The sequence below is a fragment of the Xyrauchen texanus genome, chromosome 22 (assembly GCF_025860055.1).
Source record: "Xyrauchen texanus isolate HMW12.3.18 chromosome 22, RBS_HiC_50CHRs, whole genome shotgun sequence".
Taxonomy (NCBI): domain Eukaryota; kingdom Metazoa; phylum Chordata; class Actinopteri; order Cypriniformes; family Catostomidae; genus Xyrauchen; species Xyrauchen texanus.
Genome location: NC_068297.1, coordinates 3,214,755 through 3,236,988, shown reverse-complemented (window position 1 = coordinate 3,236,988; position 22,234 = coordinate 3,214,755). Strand labels below are relative to the sequence as shown.

The 22,234-nt window shown below is 40.7% G+C and overlaps 1 protein-coding gene, 1 long non-coding RNA gene and 9 other non-coding genes across 11 annotated transcripts in view; 10 read left to right on the top strand and 1 right to left on the bottom strand.

The window, feature by feature from the left end:
* Positions 1-295: 295 nt before the first annotated feature.
* On the top strand, positions 296-378 carry trnal-cag (transfer RNA leucine (anticodon CAG)). Its single transcript has one exon. It is a non-coding gene; the product is annotated as a tRNA-Leu (tRNA).
* A 544-nt stretch (positions 379-922) lies between these two features.
* On the top strand, positions 923-1,005 carry trnal-cag (transfer RNA leucine (anticodon CAG)). The gene has a single exon. It is a non-coding gene; the product is annotated as a tRNA-Leu (tRNA).
* Positions 1,006-4,037: 3,032 nt separating this feature from the next.
* LOC127662926 (transcriptional-regulating factor 1-like) overlaps positions 4,038-22,234 on the bottom strand; it is a 52,690-nt gene continuing 34,493 nt past the window's right edge. The window contains exon 15 of the mRNA XM_052154329.1: positions 4,038-4,207. Within this exon, the coding sequence (XP_052010289.1) occupies positions 4,066-4,207 (142 nt within the window). The 3' untranslated portion in view covers positions 4,038-4,065. The remainder of the gene's footprint in view (positions 4,208-22,234) is intronic.
* Positions 6,669-6,751, top strand: trnal-cag (transfer RNA leucine (anticodon CAG)). Its single transcript has one exon. It is a non-coding gene; the product is annotated as a tRNA-Leu (tRNA).
* Positions 7,288-7,370, top strand: trnal-cag (transfer RNA leucine (anticodon CAG)). Its single transcript has one exon. It is a non-coding gene; the product is annotated as a tRNA-Leu (tRNA).
* LOC127662927 (uncharacterized) lies at positions 9,291-10,094 on the top strand. The gene is made up of 3 exons (XR_007972935.1): positions 9,291-9,378; positions 9,510-9,690; positions 10,006-10,094. It is a non-coding gene; the product is annotated as an uncharacterized LOC127662927 (long non-coding RNA).
* Positions 13,063-13,145, top strand: trnal-cag (transfer RNA leucine (anticodon CAG)). Its single transcript has one exon. It is a non-coding gene; the product is annotated as a tRNA-Leu (tRNA).
* Positions 14,900-14,982, top strand: trnal-cag (transfer RNA leucine (anticodon CAG)). The gene has a single exon. It is a non-coding gene; the product is annotated as a tRNA-Leu (tRNA).
* trnal-cag (transfer RNA leucine (anticodon CAG)) lies at positions 17,633-17,715 on the top strand. Its single transcript has one exon. It is a non-coding gene; the product is annotated as a tRNA-Leu (tRNA).
* trnal-cag (transfer RNA leucine (anticodon CAG)) lies at positions 19,786-19,868 on the top strand. Its single transcript has one exon. It is a non-coding gene; the product is annotated as a tRNA-Leu (tRNA).
* Positions 20,402-20,484, top strand: trnal-cag (transfer RNA leucine (anticodon CAG)). Its single transcript has one exon. It is a non-coding gene; the product is annotated as a tRNA-Leu (tRNA).

The window sequence follows — 22,234 nt, the reverse complement described above, 5'->3', positions numbered from 1 at the left end:
GTGTAAATACTGTCCAACACTGTAATGTTACAAAACTGAGAAAAGTATGAATCAATCAATTTAAAAATGATTAAAACAAAACACTGAATTGTTCACTGACTTAATTGCGACACGGCCAAATCATATGTGCTATTGACCGCTGATATTCTTCTCTTTAAAAAACATATGTGTTACATTGCTGTTGAAATCGGCTATTTGTCCTTTTGGCGCAATCCATCATTCACGGGATGATTATTGGATGAGAAAGCAGGAATCGGCGGATTGGGTTGCAACACTACAAGCACCGGGTGTATATGTCAGGATGGCCGAGCGGTCTAAGGCGCTGCGTTCAGGTCGCAGTCTCCCCTGGAGGCGTGGGTTCGAATCCCACTTCTGACAAACAGTAAAAATTTGCTATGTCACAATCTGTGTTACTGTATGAATCTAAAGCGCACATTTGAAACGTGATTATTATGTCGTAAACTAACTGTTGGCATAGTGCAAATATAGCTTAATAATATAACACACATGATATACTAACCTGTAAGATACAAAACAACTTTTTAAAGTTTGTACATATTTACAGCAAATGCATAAAATCCTAATATATACTAGGTATTACTTAGATAATCAACAGCATGAAATAAATGTTACTTGTAAAAATAATAATATAAAAGTGCAAATGAGTGATCACAACTGTAAGTATATTGTAAATATAAGGGCAAATAAAACAATAATACTAATGTGAGCACTAATACTTACAAACCTGTATATTTGAATTAAACTGTGTAAGATGATATATATTATATAGATTAAAAAATAAGATTTGAAAATAAAATATTTGTTACATTGCAAATCGGCTATTTGTCCTGGAGAAGATCATTGGATGAGAAAGCAGGAATCGGCGGATTGGGTTGCAGCACTACAAGCACCGGGTCTATATGTCAGGATGGCCGAGCGGTCTAAGGCGCTGCGTTCAGGTCGCAGTCTCCCCTGGAGGCGTGGGTTCGAATCCCACTTCTGACAAACAGTAATAATTTTCTATGTCACAATGTTGCTGTATGAATCTAAAGCGCACATTTGAAACGTGATTATCGTAAAGTCATTATATAAATTAACAACTTGCATTGCACAGCATGTTAGGACGGCCAAATGCTAGTGCATATTCAAGCAATCTTATTAACAATAATGTGAGTGCAAAAGTACATTATAATAAGATACTAATAACTGTTGGTATAGTGCAAATATATCTCAGTAAATTTACAGCTAATGCATTAAATCCTAATATATACTACAAGAAGGATCATAAAAAAATATACAACTTTAAATAAAAAGCAAATCCCACTTCTGACAATACATTTTTGATTTTGTAGGTCACAATCTGTGTTGCTGTATGTATCTAAATCGCACATTTGAAACGTGATTATCGTAAAGTAGTTAAATAAATTATAGCCGTGATTGGTCAATTTCTCCTAGAATCCAAGTAGAGGTTCTGGCCGTGATTGGTCAATTCCTCCAAGAATCCAAGTAGAGGTTCTGGCCGTGATTGGTCAATTCCTCCAAGAATCCAAGTAGAGTTTCTGGCCGTGATTGGTCAATTCCTCCAAGAATCCAAGTAGAGGTTCTGGCCGTGATTGGTCAATTCCTCCAAGAATCCAAGTAGAGGTTCTGGCCGTGATTGGTCAATTCCTCCAAGAATCCAAGTAGAGGTTCTGGCCGTGATTGGTCAATTCCTCCAAGAATCCAAGTAGAGGTTCTGGCCGTGATTGGTCAATTCCTCCAAGAATCCAAGTAGAGGTTCTGGCCGTGATTGGTCAATTCCTCCAAGAATCCAAGTAGAGGTTCTGGCCGTGATTGGTCAATTCCTCCAAGTATCCAAGTAGAGGTTCTGGCCTGATTGGTCAATTCCTTGTTGCAACCAGTGACACGCGCCTGATTGGTTAATACTTCTAATATTCTCTGGTAGTGATGCGGGCCGTGATTGGGTGCTCCCCAGTCTGGCCCTACCGAGACCTCTCCTCACACTTCCAGGTGGACTCCGCTTAGCATATCAATGGTAACTTCTATATCTGATTGGTGTATAGACTACCCCCCACCCCCCTCACACACACCAATCGACTGGCTGTGGGGTTGGTGTTGAACTGAATTCCATTTGATCTTAGTTTCCTACTCTCCTAAATAAAAACATGTATTTGTTTATAACTGGTGCCCTATTTAGTGCAATCAAATGAAAGAGGTCAAAAGACAGACCAACAATAACTTAACAATTTTAACAAGGCCGAAAGCCTGGATGGCATGACTTGGGCTTAAAAATAGCCAAAACAGATTAAAACAAAACAGTGAATTGTTCACTGACTAATTGCATACAGCCAAATCATATGTGCTATTGACGCTGATATTCTTCTTTAAAAAAGATTTTTTACATTGTTGTTGAAATCGGCTATTTGATCCAAGATAATATATCGGTGATGCTATTTACCTGTGGCAATGCTGCCCAAGGCAGATACATCACTGGTTGCGCATCGTGGTCCTCACGATTGGTGTAATCCATCGTTCACGGGATGACCATTGGCTGAGAAAGAAGGAATTGGCGTAAACGGATTGAACGGAAGAACTAGACGCACCTGTTGCAGGTGTGTTCAGATCTCAGTGTCCCCTGACGGTGTTTGATCAAATCCCACTTCTGACAAGTGTGACACTCCGGTTCTACCTGCTCTGTACAGGACTTGAACAGGTGTCTCCAGCATGGGACATAGGCACAGCCTCTAGTATCATTCGTTAGTGCACCTCTTTAAGTTAGGAGAGTGAGGTTTATACATATTGCACAACTATCTATCAGCTGGCCACCGTTACACTCACTCCCATCCAGGTCACGGCACCATTGTGACGCCCCTGTTCTACACGCTCCGTGCGGGACTCGAACCAGCATCTGTAGGCACTAACAAGGAGGCTATCAGCTATATCTATCAGCTGGCCACTATTTCACAAGCATGATATTCTTTTGCGCACATAGATCAATTACATTTTATGTTGCTGTATCTGAAGTGCACATTTTCAGTTTGCAGTCTTTAGACATAGTTTGAGAATCTGAGAATCTGAGTGTTTGCTAATCAATCCGAATAATGTGTTGAAAAAGACAAAATAATAATAAATTGGACAGTTAAATGACAAAAGAAATCAGATGTGTACAAGAAGGTTCAGGTAAGCAGATTAAACAAAGCACATTATATATTGTATTCCTCAAAGAGAATGAAAGATGTGTTATACTCTTACATCATTTCTGTTTTACCGTAGAGTGTCTTTTTCACAATTTGTATACTTTATTTTTGCATAAGAGCATAGTACTTGTACTGACTATATACAGCATTTATACTGTGCACATTCAAAAATTGTAGTGGTCATGTAACATGCTTAAAAACTTGTATAGTATGCAGTATAGGGATGTGCAAACTACATATTTTCCAAATTGACCAGTCAATCAGATGGTCTTAAGGAAGTCTAGAATCAATAGGCTGGTTTAGGGTCATGTCCACCAGACAGTGAACATAAATGTTTTTCTTGTATTGATGTATGGATATTAAGTGTAACGAGCATCCATAATTATAAGTCTGATGTAATAATTGTGAATGGGAAAGTGTTTGATAATCACTGAGCATCCTGGTGGTTTATTAAAAGTGAAATATGATACAAAGTCAAATAATGCACAGATGTTGAAGATGCAAAGCAGAAAAAAGCATTATGTGCTTTTTACACCAATATACATTTGGTTATATCGTTAATATTAAACAGTAGACTATGTAGGTCAGGAAGTTGGAGTGGTGGTGCGTAGTGGACTAAAGCACATAACTGGTAATCAGAAGGTTGCTGGTTTGACCCCACAGCCACCACCATCGTGTACTTGAGCAAGACACTTAATCCAAGTTGCTCTGGTGGGATTGTCCCTGTAATAAGTGCACTGTAAGTCAGCTTTGGATAAAAGCGTCTGCCAAATGCATAAACGTAAATGTAAGTTTCTTCAGATGGCAATCAATTTCCTGGACAGACTCCACATCATTTAAAGGTAATCTTTTAACTTCTGCAATACCATCACAAGGTAAAGAATGAAGGCTTATATGTTGCTTTATTGGTGTCTTGTTGAGGAACCCTGGGAAACTGCATCAACTTCTTGTCTTCCTGCTGACGATGTGTCTTCATATGGGCATTTCGACTCTTAGCCTTTAGAAACACCCTATGAAATGAGACGTATCATGAATCAGAACACAACCACTATATTTCATAACTGTATCGAGATGTTCCTGCTTTGACTCAGAATGTAGCTTACTTTCCACACTCGGTGCAGGGAAATATGAGGGCTGAATCAGTATCTCCAGTGGTGGTGCTGTTGGAAGGAGCGCTTCTCGCAGAACCCGAACCCGACGCCTGAGTCAAAGTTGAAGTTCTGTGTTCTGCTGGAGAGCTACAGAGCAGCCGAGATTGTTCTGGTTCCACGTTTCTCCATTCATCTGCGTTAAGAATAAAAACATGTAAGGGATAATGTACAGGCAGACAGTCATTATAAGAAAATCAACCTGAGTGGTAGACCAATATATATGGGCTTTACCAATGAATCGGTGCCGATAGTTGCTTTTTTGAGCTATCGGTTATTGCCAAAAATCTCTGCTGATAGTTGACGATAGGTTTAAATGTCAAGAGTTCATGTCTGCAAATTCTAGACAAAGGGTGACTACTTTGAAGATGCTAAAATATAACACAGCTTTGTTTATTTTGGATTTTGTTTAGTCACAACATAATTCCCATAGTTCCATTTATGTTGTTCAGCCATTGACAATATTCATCCATATTTTTGTCCTCACTTCAATGCATGTTTTGATGAGCTAATCAAGTGTTTTAAATTAAAGTGAGGGCATGCAAAGAAAAAACGTGACTATACGTGAATGTGCTTTAACACTCTATAAATCGATTTTAAAAACAATTAATCATCCATTTCCACCATCAGCAAAATCCACTATCGTTGACCTCTAGAGGGAAGTACAAATTTGGTTTACTGCTTAACACATGGCTGCTCACCAATAATGAACGGACAACCAATAAATAAACGGACATGCAATTATTATATTGTGCAAAAAGAGAGCGAGCGCAGAGTGATATGAGAGACATTAAACTACCTGTATGTAGGAAATCGCTTGCCTGGGGCGATGTTCAATTACAGTCAAGGGTGTAGTTTCCGTGGGGGGTGGGGAGGAGGTAAAACCCCTCCAATAATCAAAACATGATGATTCTGATTGCCACAAGACGGGCTCCAAGAATCAGTGTAAAAACTACCGAAACAAGTGATGCAGATGGAGACCAACAGCATCCAGTTGTTGGATGTCATATCAAATCATAAACAGTTCATGATATCAACGTAACTAACCTCGCAGGGCTCCAGACTGCATCTCAAATGATTTGTGACAATAATCTAAAATCTAGTCACCATTAGCAACAGTGGTGTTGTGTAATTTGTCAATTCCTTGAAGAATCCAAGTAGCGGTTCTGGCTGTGATTGGTCAATTCCTCAAAGAAACCAAGTAGCGGTGCTGGCCGTGATTGGTCAATTCCTTGAAGAATCCAAGTAGCGGTTCTGGCCGTGATTGGTCAATTCCTTGTTGAAACCAGTGACACGCGCCTGATTGGTTAATACTTCTAATATTCTTGGTAGTGATGCGGGCCGTGATTGGGTGCTCCCCAGTCTGGCCCTACCGAGACCTCTCCTCACACTTCCAGGTGGACTCCGCTTAGCATATCAATGGTAACTTCTATATCTGATTGGTGTATAGACTACCCCCACCCCCTCACACACACCAATCGACTGGCTGTGGGGTTGGTGTTGAACTGAATTCCATTTGATCTTAGTTTCCTACTCTCCTAAATAAAAACATGTATTTGTTTATAACTGGTGCCCTATTTAGTGCAATCAAATGAAAGAGGTCAAAAGACAGGTAACAATAACAACAAAATGTTTAATAAGGCTGAAAGCCTGAATGGCATGACTTGGGAGGATAGAATCCACATCGGCAGCTCTATGGTCCACTAAAAAGAGATACTTGTTCATGGACTTGCATTTGACTTTTGTCTATCTCTAACAATAATTGACATAATAGCAACAACAATCATCTGTTGACAAGCAATCTCTATATTCCATTCTACTGGCTCATGTTTTGTCATGAACGTTCGCCAATATGTTCCCTCTGAAAGAGGTCACAGCACTTCTTCTGCAATGGAGCAGGCCTGTTGGCAGTTTCGGAGGGCCCTACTTTGAAGACCGAAACAGCAAATAATGGTAATTTGTTATAAAAATGGGAATGTAATCCATATGTAATATGCAATTGATAAAAGTAACTGCCATATAAAAAATGTGTAAATACTGTCCAACACTGTAATGTTACAAAACTGAGAAAAGTATGAATCAATCAATTTAAAAATGATTAAAACAAAACACTGAATTGTTCACTGACTTAATTGCAACACGGCCAAATCATATGTGCTATTGACCGCTGATATTCTTCTCTTTAAAAAACATATGTGTTACATTGCTGTTGAAATCGGCTATTTGTCCTTTTGGCGCAATCCATCATTCACGGGATGATTATTGGATGAGAAAGCAGGAATCGGCGGATTGGGTTGCAGCACTACAAGCATCTGGTGTGAATGTCACGATGGCCGAGCGGTCTAAGGCGCTGCGTTCAGGTCGCAGTCTCCCCTGGAGGCGTGGGTTCGAATCCCGCTTCTGACAAACAGTAATAATTTTCTATGTCACAATGTTGCTGTATGAATCTAAAGCGCACATTTGAAACGTGATTATTATGTCGTAAACTAACTGTGCAAATATGCAAATATAGCTTAATAATATAACACACATGATATACTAACATGTAAGAGACAAAACAACTTTTTAAAGTTTGTACATATTTACAGCAAATGCATCAAATCCTAATATATACTAGGTATTACTTAGATAATCAACAGCATGAAATAAATGTTACTTGTAAAAATAATAATATAAAAGTGCAAATGAGTGATCACAACTGTAAGTATATTGTAAATATAAGGGCAAATAAAACAATAATACTAATGTGAGCACTAATACTTACAAACCTGTATATTTGAATTAAACTGTGTAAGATAATATATATATATAGATTAAAATAAGATTTGAAAATAAAATATTTGTTACATTGCAAATCGGCTATTTGTCCTGGAGAAGATCATTGGATGAGAAAGCAGGAATCGGCGGATTGGGTTGCAACACTACAAGCACCGGGTCTATATGTCAGGATGGCCGAGCGGTCTAAGGCTCTGCGTTCAGGTCGCAGTCTCCCCTGGAGACGTGGGTTCGAATCCCACTTCTGGCAAACAGTAATAATCTTCTATGTCACAATGTTGCTGTATGAATCTTAAGCGCACATTTGAAACGTGATTATCGTAAAGTCATTATATAAATTAACAACTTGCATTGCACAGCATGTTAGGACGGCCAAATGCTAGTGCATATTCAAGCAATCTTATTAACAATAATGTGAGTGCAAAAGTACATAATAATAAGATATTAATAACTGTTGGTATAGTGCAAATATATCTCAGTAAATTTACAGCTAATGCATTAAATCCTAATATATACTACAAGAAGGATCATAAAAAAATATACAACTTTAAATAAAAAGCAAATCCCACTTCTGACAATACATTTTTGATTTTGTACGTCACAATTTGTGTTGCTGTATGTATCTAAATCGCACATTTGAAACGTGATTATCGTAAAGTAGTTAAATAAATTATAGCCGTGATTGGTCAATTTCTCCAAGAATCCAAGTAGCGGTTCTGGCCGTGATTGGTCAATTTTTCGAAGAATCCAAGTAGCAGTTCTGGCCGTGATTGGTCAATTCCTCCAAGAATCCAAGTAGCGGTTCTGGCCATGATTGGTCAATTCCTCCAAGAATCCAAGTAGCGGTTCTGGCCGTGATTGGTCAATTCCTCGAAGAATCCAAGTAGCGTATCTGGCCGTGATTGGTCAATTCCTCGAAGAATCCAAGTAGAGGTTCTGGCCGTGATTGGTCAATTCCTGTAAGAATCCAAGTAGCGGTTCTGGCCGTGATTGGTCAATTCCTCCAAGAATCCAAGTAGCGGTTCTGGCTGTGATTGATCAATTCTTCGTTGCAACCAGTGACGCGCCTGACTGGTTAATTCTTCTAATATTCTTGGTAGTGATGCGGGCCGTGATTGGGTGCTCCCCAGTCTGGCCCTACCGAGACCTCTCCTCACACTTCCAGGTGGACTCCGCTTAGCATATCAATGGTAACTTCTATATCTGATTGGAGGAGAAGCGATCTATCTACAGGAGTCTGCAGTTGTATGTAAGTGTGTTTATTTCATTGTTTTTAACGTTGTTATAGTGGTATTCATTGCTAGATCAGGTGCTGTTTGTTTACTGTCTTTAACGCGGGTCGCTTAGACGTGTGTTTGGTGTGTGCGCGCTATATTTGTGTTGACTTGTCCCATAGTATTCGCTGATAGAATTGCTAAACTTGTTTAAACTTGTCACGTAGGATTCGTTGCTAGATTTGCTTAGACTTCGGGTTGGTTATCCTGTGTGTGTGTGTAAAACTTTCGTCGTTTTAGTGTCTGCAAACAGTGCTTCACTGGTTTCAGAGTATTATTTATTGCTAAGTGCAGCATAATTGATTTGCGCTGTACAGAAGTTGCGTTTGTTCCCGCAGCAACCCTGAGTTTCGGTTTCGGTGACCACGTGACTAGCTTTGTTGTGATAAGTAGCATTAAGGCGTGGCTGCTTTTTTCCACTGAACGGCTCGTAAAAGTTGTTATTTATTGGACTTAATGCTGACGCTGAAGCGGCAGCGAAGTGGTGGCCCTCGTGTGAAGACCTACTTGGGTAAAGACCAGCGAAGTCTACCTGTGCGAGTCCACCGAGCAAGGACACCGACAAGGCTCCACTCACCAAAGCACTTAAGTATTTTTCTATTCTATCTCTTTTATTATTTTACTTATACATACATACTAACATGTCTAGTTCACTAATAACACATGCCTTCAAGCACATCCCTGTTATCTGTTGTAGACCGCTCACAAGATACAGATGCAAGACAAAACGCAACCCACACAACCTACGGCTGCTTTGCACTTCAACACCTGCTCCACTCTCGTTCTCAGTGGGACTCTGGAACTGCCAGTCTGCTGTGAACAAAGCTGCCTTCATTCCAGCTTTCGCCACGCAGTCCACCCTCAGCATCCTGGCACTGACAGAGACATGGATACGCCCTGAGGATACAGCAACACCTGCTGCTCTCTCTAACAACTTCTCCTTCTCCCACACCCCTCGACATACTGGTAGGGGTGGGGGAACAGGTTTGCTCATTCATAATAACTGGACTTTTTCACCACATGCTTCACTATGTAACAATACATCTTTTGAATTCCATGCCATTACTACAATGCAACCCACAAAATTACATGTTGTTGTCATCTATCGCCCCCAGGTCAGCTGACAAGCTTTCTTGAGGAATTGGATGTCCTGCTGTCCTCCTTGCCAGAGGATGGCAGGCCACTTGTGGTTCTTGGTGATTTCAACATACACCAGGACAAACCCCAGGCCATTGAACTGAATACTCTTCTGGCCTCATTTGACTTGGAAAGACTACACACCACAGCAACTCACAGGTCGGGCAACCAGCTGGACCTCATTTTTACACGTAACTGTACCACCTCTAATATTCTTGTTACACCTTTACATGTTTCTGATCACTACTTTGTTCAATTCAACATGATTCTCCCATCCATTGTAAAACCGACCCCACCTTTGGTTTCCTTTCACCGTAACCTCCGCTCCCTCTCACCCTCTCGCCTTTCCACTGATGTCTCTGCCTCTCTTCCCACAATAAATGTATTTTCCATGCTTGATGTGAACACTGCCACAGACACACTTAGCTCTACTTTAACAACCTGTCTAGACAACATCTGTCCTCTCTCCTCTAGACCAGCACGGACTACACCACCCAGCCCCTGGCTGTCTGACATCCTTCGTGAACATCGGACTGTTCTCAGGGCAGCTGAGAGGAGATGGCAGAAATCTAAAGATCCAGCTGATCTAGGTAAATATCAGCTTCTGCTCGCAACTTTTTCAAATAACGCTAAAACTGCAAAAACTTCATATTACCAGACCAAAATCAACAGCACCACAGACACTCGTAGCTTGTTTAGAACATTTAACACACTTCTCTGCCCTCCCCTCCACCACCTGACACATCACTGACAGCAGATATATTCGCCACATTTTTTACTGATAAGGTTACAGCCATCAGCAATACATTCACAGCACCACACCCTGTCAAACACCTGGCTCCTGTATGCAACCCTTCTTTCCCTATGTTCTCTCCTTTAACTGACACTGAGGTCTCTAAACTCCTCCTCTCCAACCACCCCACAACCTGTTCCCTTGACCCCATTCCATCACACCTTCTCCAGGCCATCTCTCCGCCCATCCTACCGCACTTACACACATAATTAACACATCCCTTCTTGCAGGCACTTTTCCCACTACATTTAAGCAGGCTCGAGTAACCCCACTGCTGAAAAAACCTGCACTTAACCCCACACAGATAGAACACTACAGACCAGTCTCTCTCATCCCATTCATGGCAAAAACACTTGAAAGGGCAGTTTTCAATCAGATCTCCGCCTATCTCTCACAGAACAAGCTGCTGGATGACAATCAGTCGGGCTTCAAAAGTGGACACTCCACTGAGACTGCCCTGCTGTCTGTCATCGAAGTCGCTGAGACTGGCGAGAGCTGAATCGAGATCATCCGTTCTGATTTTGCTGGACCTTTCTGCTGCCTTTGACACAGTCAACCATCAGATCCTACTCTCCACCCTCTCTAAACTGGGTATCACTGGAACTGTGCTTGACTGGTTCAACTCTTATCTCTCAGAAAGGTCCTTTGAGGTAGCATGGAGAGGGGAAGTATCCAAGCCACACCAGTTACTTACTGGGGTACCTCAGGGATCAGTGCTTGGGCCACTTCTCTTCTCCATATACACAACATCACTGGGACCCATCATCCAGTCACATGGTTTCTCTTACCACTGCTACGCTGATGACACGCAACTCTACTTGTCTTTCCAGCCCAACGACACCACAGTGACCGCTCGAATCGCTGCCTGTCTGGCAGACATCTCTGCCTGGATGAAGGAACACCACCTTCAACTCAACCCTGCCAAGACAGAACTCCTTGTCTTTCCAGCCAACCCTGCTGTTGAACACAACATCACCGTGCAGCTGGGTCCAACTACAGTTTCGCCTTCCAAAACGGTCAGAAATCTAGGGGTAACCATTGATGATGAGCTAAATTTCACAGACCACATTTCAAAAACTGCAAGATCTTGTAGATTTACACTCTACAATATCAGGAAGATAAGACCCTTCCTCTCTGTACATGCCACACAACTGCTCGCTCAGTCCCTTGTCATAACTAGACTGGACTACTGTAACGCTCTCATTGCAGGCCTTCCTGCATGTGCTATTAGACCTCTCCAAATGATCCAGAATGCAGCAGCACGCCTGGTCTTTAATGAACCTAAGAGAGCACATGTTACACCACTCTTTGTCTCTCTCCACTGGCTGCCGGTTCATGCCCGTTTTAAATTCAAGGCCCTGATGCTGGCATATAAAACAGTCACTGGGTCTGCTCCAGCATACCTTAAAACATTTATGCAGAGCTACGCTCCCACCAGAAGCCTGCGGTCGGCTAAGGAACGCCGCCTTGTCGCACTCAAAACAAAGAGGCACCAAAACACTTTCCCGACTTTCAGTTTCATCATACCACGGTGGTGGAATGACCTTCCCAACTCAATCCGGAAGCTAACTCACTCTCTATCTTCAAAAAACGGCTAAAAACACATCTTTTCCAAAAGCACTTAACCGGTCAATAAAAAAAAAAAAAATAAATAAATATATATATATATATTTACATTTCTTGTTGCACTTAAATCTGTTTTGTATACTATTATGATGATAGTGAAACTTTGTAATATGGCACTTTTTGTACCACTGTCTCCCTAAGATGATTCGCTGATGTTCTTCCTCTTTTGTAAGTCGCTTTGGATAAAAGCGTCTGCCAAATGAATAAATGTAAATGTAAATGTGTATAGACTACACCCCACCCCCCTCACACACACCAATCGACTGGCTGTGGGGTTGGTGTTGAACTGAATTCCATTTGATCTCAGTTTCCTACTCTCCTAAATAAAAACATGTATTTGTTAATAACTGGTGCCCTATTAAGTGCAATCAAATGAAAGAGGTCAAAAGACAGGTAACAATAACAACAAAATGTTTAATAAGGCTGAAAGCCTGAATGGCATGACTTGGAGATAGAATGAGGATAGAATCCACATCGGCAGCTCTATGGTCCACTAAAAAGAGATACTTGTTCATGGACTTGCATTTGACTTTTGTCTATCTGTAACAATAATTGACATAATAGCAACAACAATCATCTGTTGACAAGCAATCTGTATATTCCATTCTACTGGCTCATGTTTTGTCATGAACATTCGCCAATATGTTCCCTCTGAAAGAGGTCACAGCACTTCTTCTGTAACGGAGCAGGCCTGTTGGCAGTTTCGGAGGGCCCTACTTTGAAGACCGAAACAGCAAATAACGGTAATTTGTTATAAAAATGGGAATGTAATCCATATGTAATATGCAATTGATAAAAGTAACTGCCATATAAAAAATGTGGAAATACTGTCCAACACTGTAATGTTACAAAACTGAGAAAAGTATAAATCAATCAATTTAAAAATGATTAAAACAAAACACTGAATTGTTCACTGACTTATTGCGACACGGCCAAATCATATGTGCTATTGACCGCTGATATTCTTCTCTTTAAAACACATATGTGTTACATTGCTGTTGAAATCGACTATTTGTCATTTTGGCGCAATCCATCATTCACGGGATGATTATTGGATGAGAAAGCAGGAATCGGCGGATTGGGTTGCAACACTACAAGCACCGGGTCTATATGTCAGGATGGCCGAGCGGTCTAAGGCGCTGCGTTCAGGTCGCAGTCTCTCCTGGAGGCGTGGGTTCGAATCCCACTTCTGACAAACAGTAATAATTTTCTATGTCACAATGTTGCTGTATGAATCTAAAGCGCACATTTGAAACGTGATTATCGTAAAGTCATTATATAAATTAACAACTTGCATTGCACAGCATGTTAGGACGGCCAAATTCTAGTGCATTTTCAAGCAATCTTATTAACAATAATGTGAGTGCAAAAGTACATTATAATAAGATACTAATAACTGTTGGTATAGTGCAAATATATCTCAGTAAATTTACAGCTAATGCATTAAATCCTAATATATACTACAAGAAGGATCATAAAAAAATATACAACTTTAAATAAAAAGCAAATCCCACTTCTGACAATACATTTTTGATTTTGTAGGTCACAATCTGTGTTGCTGTATGTATCTAAATCGCACATTTGAAACGTGATTATCGTAAAGTAGTTAAATAAATTATAGCCGTGATTGGTCAATTTTTCAAGAATCCAAGTAGCGGTTCTGGCCGTGATTGGTCAATTCCTCCTAGAATCCAAGTAGCGGTTCTGGCCGTGATTGGTCAATTCCTCCTAGAATCCAAGTAGCGGTTCTGGCCGTGATTGGTCAATTCCTCCTAGAATCCAAGTAGCGGTTCTGGCCGTGATTGGTCAGTTCCTCCTAGAATCCAAGTAGCGGTTCTGGCCGTGATTGGTCAATTCCTCCAAGAATCCAAGTAGAGGTTCTGGCCGTGATTGGTCAATTCCTTGTTGCAACCAGTGACACGCGCCTGATTGGTGAATACTTCTAATATTCTTGGTAGTGATGCGGGCCGTGATTGGGTGCTCCCCAGTCTGGCCCTACCGAGACCTCTCCTCACACTTCCAGGTGGACTCCGCTTAGCATATCAATGGTAACTTCTATATCTGATTGGTGTATAGACTACCCCCCACCCCCCTCACACACACCAATCGACTGGCTGTGGGGTTGGTGTTGAACTGAATTCCATTTGATCTTAGTTTCCTACTCTCCTAAATAAAAACATGTATTTGTTTATAACTGGTGCCCTATTTAGTGCAATCAAATGAAAGAGGTCAAAAGACAGGTAACAATAACAACAAAATGTTTAATAAGGCTGAAAGCCTGAATGGCATGACTTGGGAGGATAGAATCCACATCGGCAGCTCTATGGTCCACTAAAAGAGATACTTGTTCATGGACTTGCATTTGACTTTTGTCTATCTCTAACAATAATTGACATAATAGCAACAACAATCATCTGTTGACAAGCAATCTCTATATTCCATTCTACTGGCTCATGTTTTGTCATGAACGTTCGCCAATATGTTCCCTCTGAAAGAGGTCACAGCACTTCTTCTGCAATGGAGCAGGCCTGTTGGCAGTTTCGGAGGGCCCTACTTTGAAGACCGAAACAGCAAATAATGGTAATTTGTTATAAAAATGGGAATGTAATCCATATGTAATATGCAATTGATAAAAGTAACTGCCATATAAAAATGTGGAAATACTGTCCAACACTGTAATGTTACAAAACTGAGAAAAGTATAAATCAATCAATTTAAAAATGATTAAAACAAAACACTGAATTGTTCACTGACTTAATTGCGACACGGCCAAATCATATGTGCTATTGACCGCTGATATTCTTCTCTTTAAAAAACATATGTGTTACATTGCTGTTGAAATCGGCTATTTGTCCTTTTGGCGCAATCCATCATTCACGGGATGATTATTGGATGAGAAAGCAGGAATCGGCGGATTGGGTTGCAGCACTACAAGCAACGGGTCTATATGTCAGGATGGCCGAGCGGTCTAAGGCGCTGCGTTCAGGTCGCAGTCTCCCCTGGAGGCGTGGATTCGAATCCCACTTCTAACAAACACTAATAATTTTCTATGTCACAATGTTGCTGTATGAATCTAAAGCGCACATTTGAAACGTGATTATCGTAAAGTCATTATATAAATTAACAACTTGCATTGCACAGCATGTTAGGACGGCCAAATGCTAGTGCATATTCAAGCAATCTTATTAACAATAATGTGAGTGCAAAAGTACATAATAATAAGATACTAATAACTGTTGGTATAGTGCAAATATATCTCAGTAAATTTACAGCTAATGCATTCAATCCTAATATATACTACAAGAAGGATCATAAAAAAATATACAACTTTAAATAAAAAGCAAATCCCACTTCTGACAATACATTTTTGATTTTGTACGTCACAATCTGTGTTGCTGTATGTATCTAAATCGCACATTTGAAACGTGATTATCGTAAAGTAGTTAAATAAATTATAGCCGTGATTGGTCAATTCCTCGAAGAATCCAAGTAGCGGTGCTGGCCGTGATTGGTCAATTCCTCGAAGAATCCAAGTAGCGGTTCTGGCCGTGATTGGTCAATTCCTCCAAGAATCCAAGTAGCGTATCTGGCCGTGATTGGTCAATTCCTCGAAGAATCCAAGTAGCGTATCTGGCTGTAATTGGTCAATTCCTCCAAGAATCCAAGTAGCGTATCTGGCCGTGATTGGTCAATTCCTCGAAGAAGCCAAGTAGAGGTTCTGGCCGTAATTGGTCAATTCCTCGAAGAATCCAAGTAGCGTATCTGGCCGTGATTGATCAATTCCTCGAAGAAGCCAAGTAGAGGTTCTGGCCGTGATTGGTCAATTCCTGTAAGAATGCAAGTAGCGTATCTGGCCGTGATTGGTCAATTCCTCGAAGAATCCAAGTAGCGTATCTGGCCGTGATTGATCAATTCCTCCAAGAATCCAAGTAGCGTATCTGGCCGTGATTGGTCAATTCCTCGAAGAAGCCAAGTAGAGGTTCTGGCCGTGATTGGTCAATTCCTGTAAGAATGCAAGTAGCGGTTCTGGCCGTGATTGGTCAATTCTTCGTTGCAACCAGTGACACGCGCCTGATTGGTTAATACTTCTAATATTCTTGGTAGTGATGCGGGCCGTGATTGGGTGCTCCCCAGTCTGGCCCTACCGAGACCTCTCCTCACACTTCCAGGTGGACTCCGCTTAGCATATCAATGGTAACTTCTAAATCTGATTGGTGTATAGACTACCCCCCACCCCCCTCACACACACCAATCGACTGGCTGTGGGGTTGGTGTTGAACTGAATTCCATTTGATCTTAGTTTCCTACTCTCCTAAATAAAAACATGTATTTGTTTATAACTGGTGCCCTATTTAGTGCAATCAAATGAAAGAGGTCAAAAGACAGGTAACAATAACAACAAAATGTTTAATAAGGCTGAAAGCCTGAATGGCATGACTTGGGAGGATAGAATCCACATCGGCAGCTCTATGGTCCACTAAAAAGAGATACTTGTTCATGGACTTGCATTTGACTTTTGTCTATCTCTAACAATAATTGACATAATAGCAACAACAATCATCTGTTGACAAGCAATCTCTATATTCCATTCTACTGGCTCATGTTTTGTCATGAACGTTACGCCAATATGTTCCCTCTGAAAGAGGTCACAGCACTTCTTCTGCAATGGAGCAGGCCTGTTGGCAGTTTCGGAGGGCCCTACTTTGAAGACCGAAACAGCAAATAATGGTAATTTGTTATAAAAATGGGAATGTAATCCATATGTAATATGCAATTGATAAAAGTAACTGCCATATAAAAAATGTGTAAATACTGTCCAACACTGTAATGTTACAAAACTGAGAAAAGTATGAATCAATCAATTTAAAAATGATTAAAACAAAACACTGAATTGTTCACTGACTTAATTGCGACACAGCCAAATCATATGTGCTATTGACCGCTGATATTCTTCTCTTTAAAAAACATATGTGTTACATTGCTGTTGAAATCGGCTATTTGTCCTTTTGGCGCAATCCATCATTCACGGGATGATTATTGGATGAGAAAGCAGGAATCGGTGGATTGGGTTGCAGCACTACAAGCAACGGGTCTATATGTCAGGATGGCCGAGTGGTCTACTGGGTGGGTTCGAATCCCACTTCTGACAAACAGTAATAATTTTGTATGTCACAATCTGTGTTGCTGTATGAATCTAAAGCGCACATTTGAAACGTGATTATTAACTGTTGGCATAGTGCAAATATAGCTTAATAATATAACACACATAAGATATACTAACCTGTAAGAGACAAAAAAAACGTTTTAAAGTTTGTACATATTTACAGCAAATGCATAAAATCCTAATGTATACTAGGTATTACTTAGATAATCAACAGCATGAAATAAATGTTACTTGTAAAAATAATAATATAAAAGTGCAAATGAGTGATCACAACTGTAAGTATATTGTAAATATAAGGGCAAATAAAACAATAATACTAATGTGAGCACTAATACTTACAAACCTGTATATTTGAATTAAACTGTGTAAGATGATATATATTATATAGATTAAAATAAGATTTGAAAATAAAATATTTGTTACATTGCAAATCGGCTATTTGTCCTGGAGAAGATCATTGGATGAGAAAGCAGGAATCGGCGGATTGGGTTGCAACACTACAAGCACCGGGTCTATATGTCAGGATGGCCGAGCGGTCTAAGGCGCTGCGTTCAGGTCGCAGTCTCTCCTGGAGGCGTGGGTTCGAATCCCACTTCTGACAAACAGTAATAATTTTCTATGTCACAATGTTGCTGTATGAATCTAAAGCGCACATTTGAAACGTGATTATCGTGATCGTAAAGTCATTATATAAATTAACAACTTGCATTGCACAGCATGTTAGGACGGCCAAATGCTAGTGCATATTCAAGCAATCTTATTAACAATAATGTGAGTGCAAAAGTACATTATAATAAGATACTAATAACTGTTGGTATAGTGCAAATATATCTCAGTAAATTTACAGCTAATGCATTAAATCCTAATATATACTACAAGAAGGATCATAAAAAAATATACAACTTTAAATAAAAAGCAAATCCCACTTCTGACAATACATTTTTGATTTTGTAGGTCACAATCTGTGTTGCTGTATGTATCTAAATCGCACATTTAAAACGTGATTATCGTAAAGTAGTTAAATAAATTATAGCCGTGATTGGTCAATTTCTCCAAGAATCCAAGTAGCGGTTCTGGCCGTGATTGGTCAATTTTTCGAAGAATCCAAGTAGCGGTTCTGGCCATGATTGGTCAATTCCTCTAAGAATCCAAGTAGCGGTTCTGGCCGTGATTGGTCAATTCCTCGAAGAATCCAAGTAGCGTATCTGGCCGTGATTGGTCAATTCCTCCAAGAATCCAAGTAGCGTATCTGGCCGTGATTGGTCAATTCCTCCAAGAATCCAAGTAGCGTATCTGGCCGTGATTGGTCAATTCCTCCAAGAATCCAAGTAGCGTATCTGGCCGTTATTGGTCAATTCCTCGAAGAAGCCAAGTAGAGGTTCTTGCCGTGATTGGTCAATTCCTGTAAGATTCCAAGTAGCGGTGCTGGCCGTGATTGGTCAATTCCTTGAAGAAGCCAAGTAGCGGTTCTGGTCATGATTTGTCAATTCCTTGAAGAATCCAAGTAGCGGTTCTGGCTGTGATTGGTCAATTCCTCAAAGAAACCAAGTAGCGGTGCTGGCCGTGATTGGTCAATTCCTTGAAGAATCCAAGTAGCGGTTCTGGCCTTGATTGGTCAATTCCTTGTTGAAACCAGTGACACGTGCCTGATTGGTTAATACTTCTAATATTCTTGGTAGTGATGCGGGCCGTGATTGGGTGCTCCCCAGTCTGGCCCTACCGAGACCTCTCCTCACACTTCCAGGTGGACTCCGCTTAGCATATCAATGGTAACTTCTAAATCTGATTGGTGTATAGACTACCCCCCACCCCCCTCACACACACCAATCGACTGGCTGTGGGGTTGGTGTTGAACTGAATTCCATTTGATCTTAGTTTCCTACTCTCCTAAATAAAAACATGTATTTGTTTATAACTGGTGCCTTTTTAGTGCAATCAAATGAAAGAGGTCAAAAGACAGGTAACAATAACAACAAAATGTTTAATAAGGCTGAAAGCCTGAATGGCATGACTTGGGAGGATAGAATCCACATCGGCAGCTCTATGGTCCACTAAAAAGAGATACTTGTTCATGGACTTGCATTTGACTTTTGTCTATCTCTAACAATAATTGACATAATAGCAACAACAATCATCTGTTGACAAGCAATCTGTATATTCCATTCTACTGGCTCATGTTTTGTCATGAACGTTCGCCAATATGTTCCCTCTGAAAGAGGTCACAGCACTTCTTCTGCAATGGAGCAGGCCTGTTGGCAGTTTCGGAGGGCCCTACTTTGAAGACCGAAACAGCAAATAATGGTAATTTGTTATAAAAATGGGAATGTAATCCATATGTAATATGCAATTGATAAAAGTAACTGCCATATAAAAAATGTGTAAATACTGTCCAACACTGTAATGTTACAAAACGGAGAAAAGTATGAATCAATCAATTTAAAAATGATTAAAACAAAACACTGAATTGTTCACTGACTTAATTGCGACACGGCCAAATCATATGTGCTATTGACCGCTGATATTCTTCTCTTTAAAAAACATATGTGTTACATTGCTGTTGAAATCGGCTATTTGTCCTTTTGGCGCAATCCATCATTCACGGGATGATTATTGGATGAGAAAGCAGGAATCGGCGGATTGGGTTGCAGCACTACAAGCAACGGGTCAATGTGTCAGGATGGCCGAGCGGTCTAAGGCGCTGCGTTCAGGTCGCAGTCTCCCCTGGAGGCGTGGGTTCGAATCCCACTTCTGACAAACAGTAATAATTTTGTATGTCACAATCTGTGTTGCTGTATGAATCTAAAGCGCACATTTGAAACGTGATTATTAACTGTTGGCATAGTGCAAATATATCTTAATAATATAACACACATAAGATATACTAACCTGTAAGAGACAAAACAACGTTTTAAAGTTTGTACATATTTACAGCAAATGCATAAAATCCTAATATATACTAGGTATTACTTAGATAATCAACAGCATGAAATAAATGTTACTTGTAAAAATAATAATATAAAAGTGCAAATGAGTGATCACAACTGTAAGTATATTGTAAATATAAGGGCAAATAAAACAATAATACTAATGTGAGCACTAATACTTACAAACCTGTATATTTGAATTAAACTGTGTAAGATGATATATATATATATAGATTAAAATAAGATTTGAAAATAAAATATTTGTTACATTGCAAATCGGCTATTTGTCCTGGAGAAGATCATTGGATGAGAAAGCAGGAATCGGCGGATTGGGTTGCAACACTACAAGCACCGGGTCTATATGTCAGGATGGCCGAGCGGTCTAAGGCGCTGCGTTCAGGTCGCAGTCTCTCCTGGAGGCGTGGGTTCGAATCCCACTTCTGACAAACAGTAATAATTTTCTATGTCACAATGTTGCTGTATGAATCTAAAGCGCACATTTGAAACGTGATTATCGTAAAGTCATTATATAAATTAACAACTTGCATTGCACAGCATGTTAGGACGGCTAAATGCTAGTGCATATTCAAGCAATCTTATTAACAATAATGTCAAATCAAATCAAATCAAATCACTTTATTGTCACACTACCATGTACACAAGTGCAACAGTAGGTGAAATTCTTGTGTGCAGTTCCGAGCAACATAGCAGTCATGACAGTGACGAGACATATACCAATTACAATAAACAACATACTTACACAAAACAATTTACATATCAAATGTACACATACTTACACAAAACAATTTACAAATCAGATGTACACATACTTACACAACACAATAATTATATACAATGCAGAATATAGAACAGAATATACAATACAATACAATAAGTGGGAGTATATGAAATATATATGTGTATATATATATATATATAGCAGTTGTATTGAGGAGAATATGTTGACAGTCCAGTGTGAGATTATAGATTAATAAAGTGCAGTGCTAATTATTGATCCTGATAGATCAAGAGTTCAACAGTCTGATTGCTTGGGGGAAAAAGCTATCATGTAGTCGGCTGGTGCGGGTCCTGATGCTGCGATACCGCCTGCCTGATGGTAGCAGTGAGAACAGCCCATGACTTGGGTGACTGGAGTCTCTGATGATCCTCCGAGCTTTTTCACACACCGCCTGGTGTATATGTCCTGGAGGGAGGGAAGCTCACCTCCGATGATGTTCCTGGCAGTTCGCACCACCCTTTGCAGGGCTTTGCAGTTGTACGCGGTGCTATTGCCGTACCAGGCGGTGATGCAGCCAGTCAGGATGCTCTCTACAGTGCTGGTGTAGAACCGTGTGAGGATGTGGTGGTTCATTCCAAACTTCCTCAGCCGTCTCAGGAAGAAGAGGCGCTGGTGAGCCTTCTTCACAACGGCCTCAGTGTGGACGGACCATGTGAGTTCCTCAGTAATGTGGACACCGAGGAACTTGAAGCTGCTGACTCTCTCCACCGGTGCTCCATTGATGGTGATGGGGCTGTGTTCTCCGTCTTTCTTCCTGAAGTCCACAACAAGCTCCTTGGTTTTACTGACGTTGAGGGAGAGGTTGTGCTCCTGACACCAGCGTGTCAGAGTGTGCACCTCCTCTCTGTAGGCTCTTTCATCATTGTCAGTGATCAGACCTACCACCGTCGTATCGTCAGCAAACTTAATGATGGCATTGGAGCTATGTGTTGCCACACAGTCATGTGTGTACAGGGAATACAGGAGTGGGCTGAGAACACAGCCCTGCGGGGCTCCAGTGTTGAGGGTCAGTGATGAGGAGGTGTTGCTGCCCATTCTAACCACCTGACGTCTGCCTGACAGGAAATCCAGGATCCAGCTGCACAGCGAGCTGTTTAAGCCCAGAGCCCGGAGTTTCTCATCAAGCTTGGAGGGCACTATGGTGTTGAATGCTGAGCTGTAGTCTACAAACAGCATTCTCACATATGTGTTCCTTTTTTCCAGGTGGGAGAGAGCAGTGTGTATTGTAGATGCAATGGCATCATCAGTGGAGCGGTTGTTGCGGTAGGCAAACTGCAATGGGTCCAAAGAGGGGGCAGAACAGAGCAGATGTGATCTCTGATTAACCTCTCGAAGCATTTGCTGATGATGGGGGTCAGAGCAACAGGACGCCAGTCATTTAAGCATGTGATTATAGC